This window comes from Bemisia tabaci, chromosome 6 (genome assembly GCF_918797505.1).
Source record: "Bemisia tabaci chromosome 6, PGI_BMITA_v3".
Lineage (NCBI taxonomy): Eukaryota > Metazoa > Arthropoda > Insecta > Hemiptera > Aleyrodidae > Bemisia > Bemisia tabaci.
In genome coordinates, this window is record NC_092798.1 from 33843826 (window position 1) to 33858985 (window position 15160).

The window sequence follows — 15160 nt, forward strand, 5'->3', positions numbered from 1 at the left end:
AATTCTTTTTTTTTTTTTTTTTTTTTTTTTAAAAAAATTAACTTTATCTAATATCTGGGAAGAAAAGAAAATAGATTCAACATTCGTTGCAAGGATGAGGGAAACCCAGATGAAAACCTCATCAAATCTCTCACTCGGTACTGGCTGATTGGAGCCCAAATTCAGCTCTGAATTTCAAGAAGGTCGGAGTTGGTAGAGGCTTCGTGAGCAGATCTGCTGGCTGATCACCTGTGGACAAATGATGAAGGATAATAGTATTTTCTTCAACTTGCTCTCGGGAAAAGTGATATTTAATATCGATGTGTTTCGATCTTTTATGACTAGACGGGTTGTTAGCAATGCTAATACAACCGTTATTATCCTCATAGATAGGGATTGGCCGTTGTATTGCCAAATTTACGCTATGCAGTAATGACTTCAACCAGAGAGCTTCCCTAACCCCTTCAAATAGGGCCATGTATTCTGCCTCTGTAGACGAGGCAGCAACAGATTTCTGTTTCTTTGTATTCCAACTAACGGTGCACACACCAAACAGTTTGAAGAAAAACCCAGTGGTACTTTTCCTGTCCGTTGAATCTCCTGCCCAATCAGAATCAACAAATCCACTTAGAATATGCTCATGATCATTATTTCGTTTATACGTAAGTTTCAAAGCACGAGATCCTTTCAAATATCTCAGGACTCGTTTTAAACACTGCCATAGCTCCTTGTTATTTTTACTAGCGAATCGACTCAAAATATTTACTGCAGTGCTTAAATCGGGTCGAGTACTCAGCATTATATACATGAGACATCCAATAAGGCTTTGGCAAGGCGCGTCGCACCTTTCGTCTGAATTGAGAGCTTCGAAGTTTAATTTGCTCGGAAGAGGGTTGCTAATAGGATTGCAATCACTCATGTTGAATTTTTTAAGGACTGCGTCAATGTAAGCGCATTGACTCATGGTTATCTCTTCATTACCTCTTTCGAATTTAATTCCCAAGAATAATCGAATGCTGCCTAAATCTACCATGCTAAATTCACTCATTAAATAGCGTTTGAAACTCATCATTGTTTTAAGATCTTTGCAAATTATTACCACGTCATCGACGTAAAGAATAACGTAAATATTTTTGGAAATATCACCCCTATCCAAAAAGTAAATGCAACGGTCCGCAGGTGAAGTTTTGAAATCTACCTTAAGGAGTTTTATTTCAAAAGTTTCAAACCAGCATCGTGCTCCTTGTTTAAGACCGTATAGTGCCTTATTTAGTTTGCAAACGTGATTTTCTTTACTCTCCATCCCTTCTGGTATTCTCATGTAAATTTCCTCTTTTAGAACTCCATTTAAGAATGCAGTTTTGACGTCCATTTGGTGAATTAACAGGTCAAATTGGTTTGCAAAAGCTGTTAAGATTCTAAGACTAGCGATTCGAGCAACTGGCGCAAATGTTTGGTCGTAGTCCTCCGCAAATTTCTGACTATAGCCGCAGGCTACAAGTCTAGCTTTATACTTTACTTTTTCCCCAAATTCATTGTTTTTAATTGCAAATACCCACTTGCATGCAACAATGTTTCTTCCTATGGGCTCTGGCACAATATTCCAGGTTTTATTGATTAATAAAGAATCAATTTCTTCCTGAATAGCTTTTTTCCATTTTAATTTGTCGGGGCTTTTCTCGATCTCTTTAATGGAAGAGGGAATGTCACATTCGAGTGATTGAGCACTTAAAATGTACCGAGTTAAATCATCGGTTTCATCATAACTAACATGTGGCAATCCCTTAATTCGTTCACTCCTTCTCAGTTCATGGGGCTTTGAGTCACAGTTTGCTGTAGGTAAATTAACATTCACATCCTTATCATCCATTTTGTCCTTGTTAGAGTTTTCAGGTTTAAAAGGCTCACATGTTTTCTCACACGTGTTTGATTTTTCATTTACTCCAGCTCGTTGCTGTGAAACTGATACTTGACCATTATCGAGTTTATGGTTTGCACTATTCCTATCACCATAGGTTTCACCATATTTATCTCGATTTTCTAGAATATTATTCAAATTCAGCACAGGCCTCGAAACCAGGTAATTTGTCTCATCAACAATTACATCTCTAACTTTGACAAATTTTTCGTTTTCTACGTCCCACACTTTATATCCATTTGGTTCATAACCAACTAGAATGGCTTTCCAGGATTTTTCATCAAATTTTCGTTTCCTGGTTTTGTTGTGGACATAGACCGTAGAACCAAAAACTCTCAAAAATTCTATTTTGGGCTTTTTTCCATGCCATGCTTCATACGGAGTCATGCATGCTGATAAAGCTTTGGTAGGAGTCAAGTTTATCAGATACGTAGCTGTTAGGACAGCTTCACCCCAAAATGCAAGATCTAACTTAGCTCCATGAAGCATTGCACGTGCCCGTTCTGTGATACTTCTTACCATTCTTTCAGCCACCCCATTCAACTGAGGCGTTCGTGGAATGGTCGGATGATATGTTATTCCCTTATCTATACAAAACTGTTTCATCTCAGTGGAGAAATATTCGCCACCATTATCTGAGTAGAGAGTAACGAATTTTGAATTAAAATGAGCCTCACTTTTGGCTACAAAATCTTTGAAAGCAGGAAAAACTCCCGATTTTTGTTGAAGCAAGTAAGTTACACAGTAGTGAGTGTATTGATCAACAAATAAAACGAAGTAATTCTGATTATTCAGAATAGTTGGAGGACTAATTGGTCCAGACACATCTGAATGTACTATAAATAACGCTCTATTGACGTGACTTTTATCTTTTATCTTGTGAAATGGTAACCTTGCTTGCTTACCTTTAATACAAGCTTCACAAAAATGTTCACTCACTGCAACATTTTTGATCCTGTCAATATCATCAAACATGTTATGTCTTTTCAACTCTAAAAATTTTCCCTTGCCAATATGTCCTAAGCGTTCATGCCACAGTTTATAAGTAGTATTGCCCATCGCACTATAAACTTGCATGTTTGCATTCTGGGAATTAATCAAAAATGTAATCGAAAATAAATTATGAAAGGGCTTACCCTTGAAAAACACTGTACTTCCCTTTGTAATTTGTACGCCCTTTTGATCGAAGGTGACCGTGAATCCAGCTTCCTGGATTTTCTTCACGGACAATAAATTATGAGGAACTTCAGGGCAGAATAGAACGTCCTCGAGAAGTCCGCTGAACCCGGATTGAGTCGTAACGTTGATATTCCCTTTTTTAAGGGCAGTGATGAAGGCTCCACTCTTTGCGATGGCAATCTTCATTGGAGGATCTAGTGTCACGCTGCTGTTGAAGAATGCATCAGTTTTTGAAATATGGGCCGATGCTCCAGAATCCAGGATCCAGAATCCAGCTTCTTGATTTCCTTGAGATTCACCCGCCATGAAGGCAAAAGCAGAGATATTTGCACTTTCGGGTGAATAGTCATCTTTATCTTTAACTTTCACGCTCTTTAAGTTGGGTCTCGGTGAATTTTGGCTCGATTGATTGCGTCTGTAAATGCAATCCTTGATCACGTGATTTTTACGGCCACAATGGAAACATCCCATTGATTTCTTCTGAAAAGGTTTGAAGTTATTCTTCTTCTTAATGTTCGGATTGAACTTTTGAGAATTGAACTTTGAACCCTTTAGTGGGAACTTTCGTTTTTGGTGGTCCAAGAGGAGGACTTTGGGGCTTGTATCATCATCACCCTTCAGCTTTGTTTCATGATCAAGTAGCCTTGTCTTAACAAAAGCTAATGTCAAGTTGTTTTCTGACAAAGTCTCGATAGCTGTAACGATACCATCATAGCTGCTTGGCAACGTCACTAAAAGGTGAGCCACCTTATCAGATTCGGTCAACGTGGCGCCAGCGGCACTCAGCTCAGTCATCAAATCGTCAAAAACTGTGAAGAATTTCATTAAATCTGACTGTCCTTGGAATTTTAACGCGAGCAACTTCTTTTTAATCGATATTTGCGCGGCCAAACTCTTCCTCTCGTAAATGGCATCTAAACTTAAGAAAATGTCTCGTGCACTTTTTTCGTTGCTAACGAAGTGAATGTGAGAGTCCGCGAGATACTCGAGAATTACATTTTTCGCTTTTAGGTCCGAATCGTCCGAGATTTCACTTGCACCACTTGCAACACTGTTATCGCCCGACGCGGTCTGAGTCGTAACCGTGGTTACCGAGTCTACGGCGGATAAGACTTTTAACTCGGCCAAGACCGCTCGCACTCGCAACTTCCAAATTGAGTATTTGGTACCGTCGAACGGCTTAATATTTCTTTTAGTTTTATGGTCACCACTCATTGTTAATTGGACACTTAATGAAATCACGAATAAAAACTGCACTGCTCTGGGCCCATAACCTAAAGGCTAAAGGTAAAAGCTAAAGGTGGTATGGAAAGAAATAACACTCGGAGGACGCTTTTAGATCACCTTTATGGGCAAGGTATCATACCGAACTGAAACTGAGAAATGAAAAACTGGAGGAATCAAAACTTTACAAAACAGCTGACGCTTTTCGCCAACACAACCCCCCCCCCCCCCCAAAAAAAAAAACAATAAGACATAGATTAATTTTCACCGTCAATGCTGAGCAAAAAAACAATAGAGCCACCATTGGCTCAGCATTCCTTATAGAAAAAAAAAAAACGTTATCTTGGAGTCGAAAAAACATCGAAATATAAGCTTACAGTGAGTGGTAAATATACAATCACAGAAAATTGATTAGTAAAGGGATGCAATATTTTCGGTGAGGAAACATTAAGTAAAAATTAACTTAATATAAGATAATGAGGCAAATTAAAATCTGCAGGAGGGTGAGTTGTTTCTGTATTTAAAATTAAAGAACGATTCGGAATGTAAAAGGAGTACCTTCTTGGGCGAAGTAGGTGCGTAAGTCTATGAGGTCCCTTAAGGTGATTCCTCCCAGGTTGTAACCAAACATCGATGTATCGAACAAATTTTGCTAAATTACGATTTTGGCTTTTGCTTTTTTGTAGAAACAGAGAAGAGACAGTGTAGAAGCATTCTTAAGCAGTCTTTTGGTGAAAAAATATTTTCCAAAAATCCTAAATTAGAGCCGAATGAGACTAAATGCGAAATATCGCATTCGATTGGTACCAGTCGAATTTTGTTCCATATATCGATGTTTGGTTACAACCTGGGAGGAATCACCTTCAGAAGTCATAATCAAAAGTTAAACTTTTAGAAAAATGACAGTAGAATCAAGGAGTTGAATAATAATAGAAGTTAGTAGGAAACATTTTGAAAGTGATTTAAAATGACTTCAACTTGATATGAATGCTTCTGCTGCTTCAAAACGACTTTAATACTTAATAAATTATTGAGTATCATAGAGGAATTCCCAACTTTTTGTAGGGAATGAATATGAAAAATATGGTACGTCAAGATTTGGGTCATATTTCAATAAGCCAACTCCGGGGGAAACATTTGAAGTAGTAGGAGGAGTTATTATTGTAAATAGATATATTTAGTTACTTCAATATAAGGTCATTCAAAGAGTTTGCAAACCACAGTTCTTAGAAGAGCATAAATCTGTTTGCCATCATTGTGATCATCCATCAGAGGATCTGCTACAATTTGCATTGCTAAAAATTCAAAAAACTTTAAGTCAGAAACAGACATGACTGCTGAAAAATCTAGTAACTGCTTATGATAAAAGGAGTTGTCAGTTGACAACGTCTCCGAACTTTCGGAACAATCGCATTGTTGATGGTGAGGGGCAGGGTTGGTTAGACGTTGCTGAATGGTACTCATTGCCCACAGCTGGTCAGGAGTGTGGGAGCTTTCAGTGCTAAGTGAGTGAGCGTTCCACATAGCAACAAAGTTCTGGATGCTTTTATTCACTCTCCCATAGTAGATGTATGACAGGCAAAGAAGATCTACTAAAGAATGCTCATCTAGAAGCCCTTGGTCCTCCAATTGCATAAATATGATTTTGAATTTAGAAATGACAACACGGTTCACCTCTCCCCACAAACGTTCAATTCGTGTGTTATGTACACTCCTTCCTGCAATAAATGGGTTGTTGATTTCAGTATTGACTTCAGACATAAATTCTTTGATCAGAGCCATTTCAGTGCCTCGGTCCCCCCTCACTCTAATAGGGACACCATGAGCTCTCACACCATCGATGAAAACATCAAGAATTTTCTCCGCTGTTTTGTTGTGCGTCAAAGTCACGTATATGACCTTCCTGCTATAACCATCAATGGCGCCATGAATATACATTCTAAACGCGAAGAGTTTCTCATCACCATCTATACACCTGAAAAATTGACAGAATAGTATCAAATTTAAAACTGAAATGGAGAAAAACGTAGTTAAATGGAGTCGGTCTGGCTGCTAAAATTTTAGTCGCCTACTCAAACTTTGAGCAAAGGCAGCAGCAACCCCTAGGATTCTTCAAATTTTTACTGTTTATCGGAACCATTTCTGAGGTACATAAATGAGATTCTCTCGTAGGTAAGGAGGTCCAATGCTCTAACACAGCTATTGATAAAAATTTACGCAATGTCTAGCTGGAGGGATGCAAAACTTTCTGGTATAGTCGATGGTGTGAACCAGCTGAATGTAGAGAGAAAGTTATAAAAGATAATAATATGATTATGAATTTTATTCGTTTATTTGGCGTAAATTGGATGCCCATCCTTCAGGATTTGCAGGCTTGATCAAATAATTGGAACCCGGAGGTGAGAGGCCCTCAAGAGGCTATAGGTAAACAATAGCTACAGGTGGAAAGAGAAAAAATTTGGGAGGTCAGAGAATGAAAAAACAAATTGAGGTCAAATGGTTCTTCTAAAGCCTTCTTTCCAAAGCGGAAAAATATATGGCAGTCAAGCCAGGGGTGGAGATTATTCTCAACCACGACAATGCAGTTGAAGCGCAATTTTGGAAGATGAGAATTTTTTTTTTTTTTTTTTTTTAAATTAAATCAAACTTTTTTCTTATGTTCTAAGGTTTTGAGACATTCAACCCTTGGAGAATATTAAAGAGTTTGGCACACATTAGAAAAGGATTAAAAAATCAACACAATTTTGATCGTCGCACTGTGTTGACCTTTTCGCTAAAAACCAGGGGGTCGCAGAAAATTACGGATGCCTACAATTTAGAACCCTGAATATAACATTCTCCATGTGGGGAAAAAGTCTCTTGGAAAAAATTCTAAAAATGAGCTTTGATATACAAATTGAATGGGTTAATTTTTTTAAACATTAACCATAAAGATAGCAATTTCATCTTGAGATCAAACGAAAATTTTTTCAAACACATTCTACTGGAAGAGATTTGTTCCTTCATTCTAATTTCTGTGCCTTGGTTAAAATTACTAACAGTCAACATAAGCAGAAAATTGACTTGAGAGTTGAATTAAATTTTATCAGTTTCCTTCTGATAGGTTATCAATTTGAGATTCCTCGGAGTGAACAAATTCAAACAATGCTACTAGCTAGGAAAAGAAATAAAATCATGTCAAGAGAGAAAAGAAAAACCTTAAAAAAAGAGCCGAGTACAGACTCGCGCAGTAAGGATACTCACCACAAGTATCGAGAAGCCTTAACCTTAAACTTTCTCCTCAAAATTCTTCTGCGAGACCGTAGGAAAATGCCAATGGGGTCTAACACCTTCATCCGTGTTATGACACGTCTGAATGGAACAAAAATATTTCTGGCTTTGAGGGATGCCCAAACATAGGTGTAACCAGAGGAGGGATGTTCATCAATAATGTCTCTTAGGACGACATCCAAGTCATGGTCTTGTATGTTGGTCTTTCTTTCAACAAGTTGTAAGTTAGAGGCCTTCATTCGCCGTTTGAGAGTTTTTGCAGAAACATTAAAAAAATCTGCTATTTTGGTCCACGCCAGACCTGTATTCTTCAACATCTTGACTTCTTCCTCAGGGATAATGTATGATGGACGACCAGGACCATTATTTGCAGTTTTTGGCAGCCTAACACCTGCCTCTGTAGGGTGTTTCAGAACTTCTTCTATTATTTCTAGGATATCAGTCACTTGATTCAAGAAAAAGTTACTAATTTCTGCTACATCACCATCACTTTCATTAGCATAGATGTTTCCCAAAGCTCGAAAAATAGATTCCAGTTTTGGATACAAAGCACTTAGTTGTAATTCATCCTCCTCAATTATGCAAAATTCAGCACGATGCAAACATTCCTCCGCAGCAGAAAACAATTCTTCCATTTTGAGAGACAGAAAAGGCGAAAAAGCCCTGAAACATAAATATATATTTAGAAATGAAACTCGAGAGATAATTTTGTTTTTTGTATCTCAACTGGAAACACAGATACTTAAGGTACAAAAACCTGGTTCTAGAAGTTCTGACGATTTTCGAACACTGAATTAAAAAGAGATAGGTATTTATTGTGACACGGCCCGGACAATTTTTAAAAGGTTCATGTTTAGAAAACACCAAGGGGGTATTGAAGGATTACGTAAGACATTATGGGGAACTTTTCCGGTCCACTACACTTTTGTTAGAGGCACGGATAAGATAAGGTCTCACCCTCTTTTGAAAGAGAAAAAATTTATCTTAAGGTGATTTATCCAGGTGTCTGGCCTGACAGAACTGGCGTGCGATATATCGCAACAAGTAAGTTAAAAATCTCTGCAGATTCTAACTTTTTATCCAAATAGAGGGATGAGCAGTGCGAATGAGCCTAAGTGAGATTAACACCAGCATTGGTAGTTTTTTGTTTTAGCATTCTAAGCATTAGGTATTCCATGCTGACGTCAGAATCAGTGTGACGCCGCAATCACACGCTGAATGTGGGAGCTGAATGTGGCTTGAATGTGGGAGTCATCGGCCCGATGGCTTAATTTTGCGCGTGATGCGCAAAATTCAGCAACCATTCTCAGCAACCATCGGACCAATTTTGAATTTGTTTGAACTATTCGAGTACATTTGATACACATCTAGATGAAAATAACTCGAATCTGCTAAATTTCAGCCGTTGGGCGATTACTGTTGACTTCCACATTCAGCTGCTAAATTCAGCGTGTGATTGCGGCATCAGATTTCAAAAGCCTCTTGAAAGCCAAAAGATGCTCAGCATTTTGAGATGAAATACTTAAGAATTCAGTTGGAGATAATTAGAATTATTTATTTAGAACATTCAGTTGCAAATGAGAAACAAAACATTATTCAATTGCTACAATTCCTCACATAAATTAGCCACCTCTGAAGTGACCAACGAAGTTGGATATGACAGAGAAGTGAGGTTAAGTTAATATTCGAGTTCAGAGAAAGGGAATAAGTGGTTGAATTAAAACAACTCGACGTTATGATAGGGAGGAACAGAAACTTACCTACAGCACAAAAGTCGACTGGTCTTTATTTCCTTGGAGAATGGAGATCACCCGATCACCTCACCTCACACCTAACCATAAATAAATAACCGGACACCGGAGTCCGGACAACAGAGGATTCATGCGGTGATAATAAAAACAATAATATCGACGCGCTATTGGCACCGTTGCGTTGAACGATGGAATCGTGGCGTTGAGGAGGTACTCGGCGGGAAATACGAAAGTGGAAATATTATATATTTTTCTTTAAGTTTGTAGTAAATATTTCAAACTTTTAAAAATATTTTTTCCCCCCCATGAATTTCCTTCTTTTATATCACGGATGTTTTTGTCCACGGAGTAGAATCAAATAAGTTTTGCTCTTGGAGCCATCGTTTTTTAAAAAAGTGACTTTAGTTATTTTAAGACTTCAGCATGTTTTCTGAAGTCCTCATACTCTATGAAAGTCGATTTTAATAGTGGTCAATCTTCGTTTTCAACAAAAATTTTTTTTTGGCCTCTTTTATCACTGGAAGTTAAATTTTTTGTCCGTACCGTAGACCAACTAAACAGGCTTGTTTTTCCATCAATACGTGCAATAATAATACCGTTTTAAGTTTTTTTGCACTCATTGAGCTATATTCTTGTAGAAGAATAAAACAAAATACCCTTCAAAGTTTTTACTTTCAAAATTTAGCCCCCAAATTGCTCTAAAGTCCGATTTCTAGAATTTTGCGCCATCATTTTTCTCCTAAGAAAGCCAGGAAATGTATTTAAACGCTTAATTTTAATTATTGTCTTTAGAACTAACTTAGAAGATGTGGTAGACAACTTTTTTTAAAGAATTTCTACAGGTATGCTCTTCTTAAAGCTACAAATTGTACAATTTTTTACTGGTCTACGGTACGGACAAACGGGCTACGGTAAGGACGAAGAGGCATTCGTAAATATTACTGTATGCAAGGGCCGAATTATAAAGAACTGAAATTCATTGGGGAATAAACTGCTAAGTTATAGCATAGCTTATAAGTGCCACTTTCATAAATTATTACAGGCAATAAAGGTAAAAAGAGTAAGTAAATCAGTTTTTCAAAAATAATGAACTGCTTTTGTTTTAAAGTAAACGCATTAAATAATTAGGGACAAATCTTAGAAGCTGAGTTCTTAAAACAAGCTTGACAACGTTAGAACGTTTTAGGTGCACTTTTACAAAAAAAGAAAGAAAACAAAAAGGTAACTTTATCGAAAATGTGGTCACAAATCACCTTAAATAAATATTTAAAGAACGATAAGAAAAAAATAAGTTAGATATTAACGAGTAAATATTAAACGAATAAATTGCTATAAACTTCAGACGAAAAAGAGGACTCAAAGTTCTATAAGAAAAAATGAAAAAAATAAAAAGATGGCGATCCTTATGCAATCATCGAAAAAAAAAGCCTCCTTCTTCTAAGTCGCGTCGTACTAAAAAAAATACGTCTCTCTCTCTTTTTTTTAATTCCAAATTTTGGTGATAGATAAAATAAAGTAAAGTGGGATGATCTATCAAACAGCGCACCGATTTTTGGATGACTTTCGCATTTTGTCTGTACTTACCGTAGACCCGGCCGCATCGCGCGTGAGCTACGGGCTACGGTACGGACGGCTACGGTGCGGACAAATCGTGTGATTATTGGCAACGGTGCTCGGGCATATTCACGCATGTGGTTGAAATTCTGGATTTGAGGTTAAGATATCAGAGCGTATCAAAATATACCAAAATTCGAGAGTTTGAAGTGATTTATGCATTAAAAAGGTAGGTATACGGTAAGGACATCCTAGATGGTCGTTAAACCTAGAAACTCATAAAAAACGGTCAAAATTTACCTTTTCATTCCGGTTTTTTCCTCCTCTCGGCTACAACATGCACGGCAGTTACGAAAACACAAAAAAAAGTAAACAAAGTTCTTCAGTGCTCCACTTTAGCGGACGAAATGATGCTGAAAACAGGGGGCTACGGTACAGGACGCGAATTTCGCAGACAAGGCTGCTTGACGCAAAGACGGTCAATATTTTCACTTATTTGGATGAATATAACTGAAAATAATAAGTTAGGTACAAGTTGAGTGTGAATTTACAGCAGAAGTGGAAGTATTTAGATGCAAGATGATGGTTGTGAAGCGTTAAAGTTGCGCACTTGAGTCGCAGACAGGCTACGGTACAGGACATTTCAGCTGTTTAGGGCCAAAATTCTGATATTAAATGGCAAAAACTACCTAAAGCGATGTTGGGACCTGATTAAGCGTAAAATTTTGAACAAATTTAAAAAAAAAAAGGTCAGATTTTTCCATTTTGAAGGGCTAAAAAGTCGGGAGACATGGTAGAGCAAAACTTATTTGATTCTACTCCACGGTGTCACCCCATATTATTATTATTATTATTTTTTTTTTTTTCTTTTTTCATTATTATTATTATTATTTTTTTTTTTCATTATTATTATTATTATTTTTTTTTTCTTTTTTCATTATTATTATTATTATTATTATTATTTTTTTTTTTTTTTTTTTTTTTTTTTTTTTTTTTTTTTCCCTCACAGGATTTTTCCTGGTATTAAGAGCCCAAGACGAGTCAAAGACTAGAGTCTTGGGTCCTGTTTATGCCCTAACAATTAAGATTTTCAAGAATAGAAAACTAAAAACCAAAAAAGAAATTAGAGAGATGAAAGAGAGGGGACTATTCCATGTTAAGGAAACTCCGAACTATATTGCAGGTGCTGAGAATAACTGACTTCTGCATGGTGTGGAGAAGGTGATCCGGGAGTTTCAGCTCTTTTAGGTGTTTAATTAGGCTCTCCGGTACGACTCCTGTGACGGACATGATAATAGGCCTAATATAGACAATGTCCATGGCCCAAATTCTCTTAATTTCCACAGAGAGAGGCATATATTTTGATATCTTTTCCTCATACTTCGACAACAAATTGTGTCCGTTAGGGATGCTAAAATCCAAGAGCTGCACAACACGCGCCTGTTTATCTATCAAGATGACGTCAGGTCTATTAGCCATAACCATCCTATCAGTTAGGACTGGGTTGTTCCAATACAGGCGATATCGCTGATTCTCAAGTACAGGTAGCGGATTATACCGATAGTAAGGTTCCGGATTCTCCAACAGATCGCAATTACTTGCCAAGGCTTGATACACTATTTTTCCCATGGTGTCATGACGCTCCGTATATTCCTTCGCCGCAAGCTGAGCACAGGCAGAAGTGATATGATCTATTGTTTCAGGGGCCGCATTACATCTTCTACACTTGTCGCTACCTGTGTTTTCCTTCGTGATATACTTCCTATAGTTCCTCGTACCAATTACCTGATCCTGGATAGCAATTGCGAACCCCTCCGTCTCTGGGTAAAGCTGTCCCTTCGTGAGCCATAGATATGACTTAGCCTGATTCACATGCTCTTGCATGCTCTTATTATTATTATTATTATTATTATTTTTCATATTCATTGCTGTCACCAGCTTTGCTGGGTTGCTTTAAGCCCTCACACAGGGGCAAACAATGCTCCTAGGTATGAGGGCTGTTTGTGGTTTGGGTGGCCGGGTGGTGGTTATTTCACTCCCCCTTGGGGGGTGGCTCGTCACGGACTAGGATACCTGTTTTAGGAACCGAGGCAGGGTAGGTGTCTGGAGGACGCCTGCCTAAAGGTTTCTTTCCTGAGGTGGTAGGCGGTAGGGGTGTTTTTGGTGTGTGGGAACGTTCTAGGTGTATTCGCGCTGCTCCACCTAGCTTAAGACCTTCCGGAGGATTCTGGCAGTGCCTAACACAGCAGACTTCTGGGCCAATACTAGCGAATGTTTCCCAGGGATTTCGTTCTTCAGTTTAGTCCAGTCTTTAGAGACTGCTCCGGTAGCTCCTATCACAAAGGGTATGACTCGGGTTTTGGTCTTCCACATCCTGCTGATTTCGATCTCTAGGTCTTTATACTTTAGTTTCTTCTCAGCTTCCTTTTTTGTGATGTTCCTGTCTGCTGGGATAGAGACGTCAATCAGCAGACACGTTTGGCCTTTCCTACGTAGGATGATGTCCGGTCTGTTTGCCTCAACAGTTCTATCGGTTCTGATAGGGAAGTTCCACAGGATCGTTGTCTCTCCATCTCTGGTTGTTGCAGTGTTTTTCGGTTTTATTATTATTATTATTATTATTATTATTATTATTATTATTATTATTTATATAAGTACTTTTTTCACAAAAATACGTTTGTGGACAGAAACTCATTGAAAGACGGACCGTAGCCAAGTCTTTCAAAGCTAGAGCATTTTAAAATTGTTTGTTGTTTAAATAATTATGTTCTCGTATCTCAATTCACAGCTCGAGGCCGGTAGATATTTAGTTCTCCCCCGGCAAGTCAATGCAAAGGAGAGCCCTTGAATTTAAAATAGAAGTAAAAATTTAAAATTGGCATTAAAACTTTAAAATTGGAGTACAAAATTTAAAATTGGGACTAAAACTTTAACATTGGAGTACATTGGGTGTTCGCGGCTGAGAACCTTAGCTTGGGACGAGTCCAAACCTACTTCCTGGGACGCTACGGGTTTGGATTTGGCCGACCAGATTGTTCCCAACAGCTTGCTCGGGTACCTCGGGGTCGCTAGCCCAAAAAGGCCTCCCGTGCAACACAATGTGTTGCCCCTGCGGTAAAAAAACTGGAGGGGGTCAGTCCCCGAATTGGCGACGCCACATCAGCCTCCAAAAGGATAGCAAGATAGCCAGAACTACAACGCCATAGTTCTGGAGTCGCCAGCTAGTGTTTTTACATTCCTATAGTCGCCATAGACGGCGATGATCCCGAGGGCTTCTTGGTACTGAGTAACAAGTAGATCCCTCTTTTCCGAAAAAGCTATATATCTCTTATCAATAAATTGTCGTAGTACTAGACTTGACACAATAGTCATGTCAATAACTATTCTGAGGACGTTGATTATGCTAGCACTGAAAAGTGATAGCCCGTAGCTTGAAACTACGATGATAAGTATCGTCATGAATATTATAACGGAATATTGGAGTTACGGCGGTTTTGGAAGCAGCGAGCCAATATCGCGCCGCGAGATCGTGGATCCGCGAGTTTTTCATGACACAGCTTGTCACATCCGTCAGTGACATCGCTCGGTGACATCACCAGACACAGCCTTGTCAGATAGCCCGAGGAATCCCCCAATTGCGTATACCCCAGCCTCGGGCGCCGGGCGACCAAAGTCCACGGGGCGGCAACCTAACCAGTTGCTTTCCGCGGATTTCGGAGTCCTGACGGATATGACATGCTTGGTCAGGGGATTTTGGCGAGCTAACCGTGGGAAACGACGCCCAAGTTAGCAGGCCTAGGGGGCCCACGAGGAGTTCTCTGAAATCCCCTGAAGTCAGTCGTCTCGCCTCCTGTGCCTGCGCCTCCTCGCGGATCCCCGACACGCGTCTCACCCCGTAGTCGAGTCCACGAGTATCCCTCGGTCGAAAGTCGTGGTCCTACGGTCCGTCCCCGACCCTTCTTTCGCCCCAGCGGCCTTTCACCCCCTTCCCGAGTCTTTGACTCCTCAAGTTGCCCCGTCCCGCGTCTCACCCCGGTGATTGAGCTTTTGAGTATCCCTCCCCTCGCCGAAAGTCCCGTCCAGCGGCAGTATCCCCGACGGCTCTTCCTGCTTGGAGACCCCTCCCCCCCTTTGTAGTAGTTGTATCTGTGTGATAGTTGTTTGAGGTCTGTGTGACCTAGTTGTAGTTTTATACCATCGTTATATACCATCATTATACCATCGTTATATACCATCATTATCGTTGTTACCATACGAGTACCCAATACACGAGCGGCCACCCCTA

At 39.1% G+C, this 15160-nt stretch overlaps 2 protein-coding genes across 2 annotated transcripts; both read right to left on the reverse strand.

Moving 5' to 3' along the window:
* Positions 1-851: 851 nt before the first annotated feature.
* Positions 852-11697, reverse strand: LOC109041427 (uncharacterized). Its single transcript, XM_072301447.1, has 4 exons — positions 9331-11697; positions 7544-8233; positions 4351-6275; positions 852-1005 (listed from the first exon to the last, which is right to left on the reverse strand). Exons 2-3 carry the CDS (start codon positions 8203-8205, stop codon positions 5498-5500), a joined length of 1440 nt encoding a protein of 479 aa, XP_072157548.1. The 5' UTR covers positions 8206-8233; positions 9331-11697; the 3' UTR covers positions 852-1005; positions 4351-5497.
* A 324-nt stretch (positions 11698-12021) lies between these two features.
* Positions 12022-12759, reverse strand: LOC140224830 (uncharacterized). Its single transcript, XM_072301558.1, has one exon. The coding sequence runs from the start codon at positions 12757-12759 to the stop codon at positions 12022-12024; it is 738 nt and encodes a 245-aa protein (XP_072157659.1).
* Positions 12760-15160: the final 2401 nt, after the last annotated feature.

What these genes read in the sequence shown, in the direction of transcription:
- LOC109041427 (XM_072301447.1), bottom strand. Translation starts at nt 8,205, where the DNA reads ATGGAAGAATTGTTTTCTGCTGCGGAGGAATGTTTGCATCGTGCTGAA. An exon ending in AAGGCTTCTCGATACTTGTG is followed by an intron (nt 6,276 to 7,543) that starts GTGAGTATCCTT and finishes TCAATTTTTCAG; the next exon opens with GTGTATAGATGGTGATGAGA.
- LOC140224830 (XM_072301558.1), bottom strand. Translation starts at nt 12,759, where the DNA reads ATGCAAGAGCATGTGAATCAGGCTAAGTCATATCTATGGCTCACGAAG.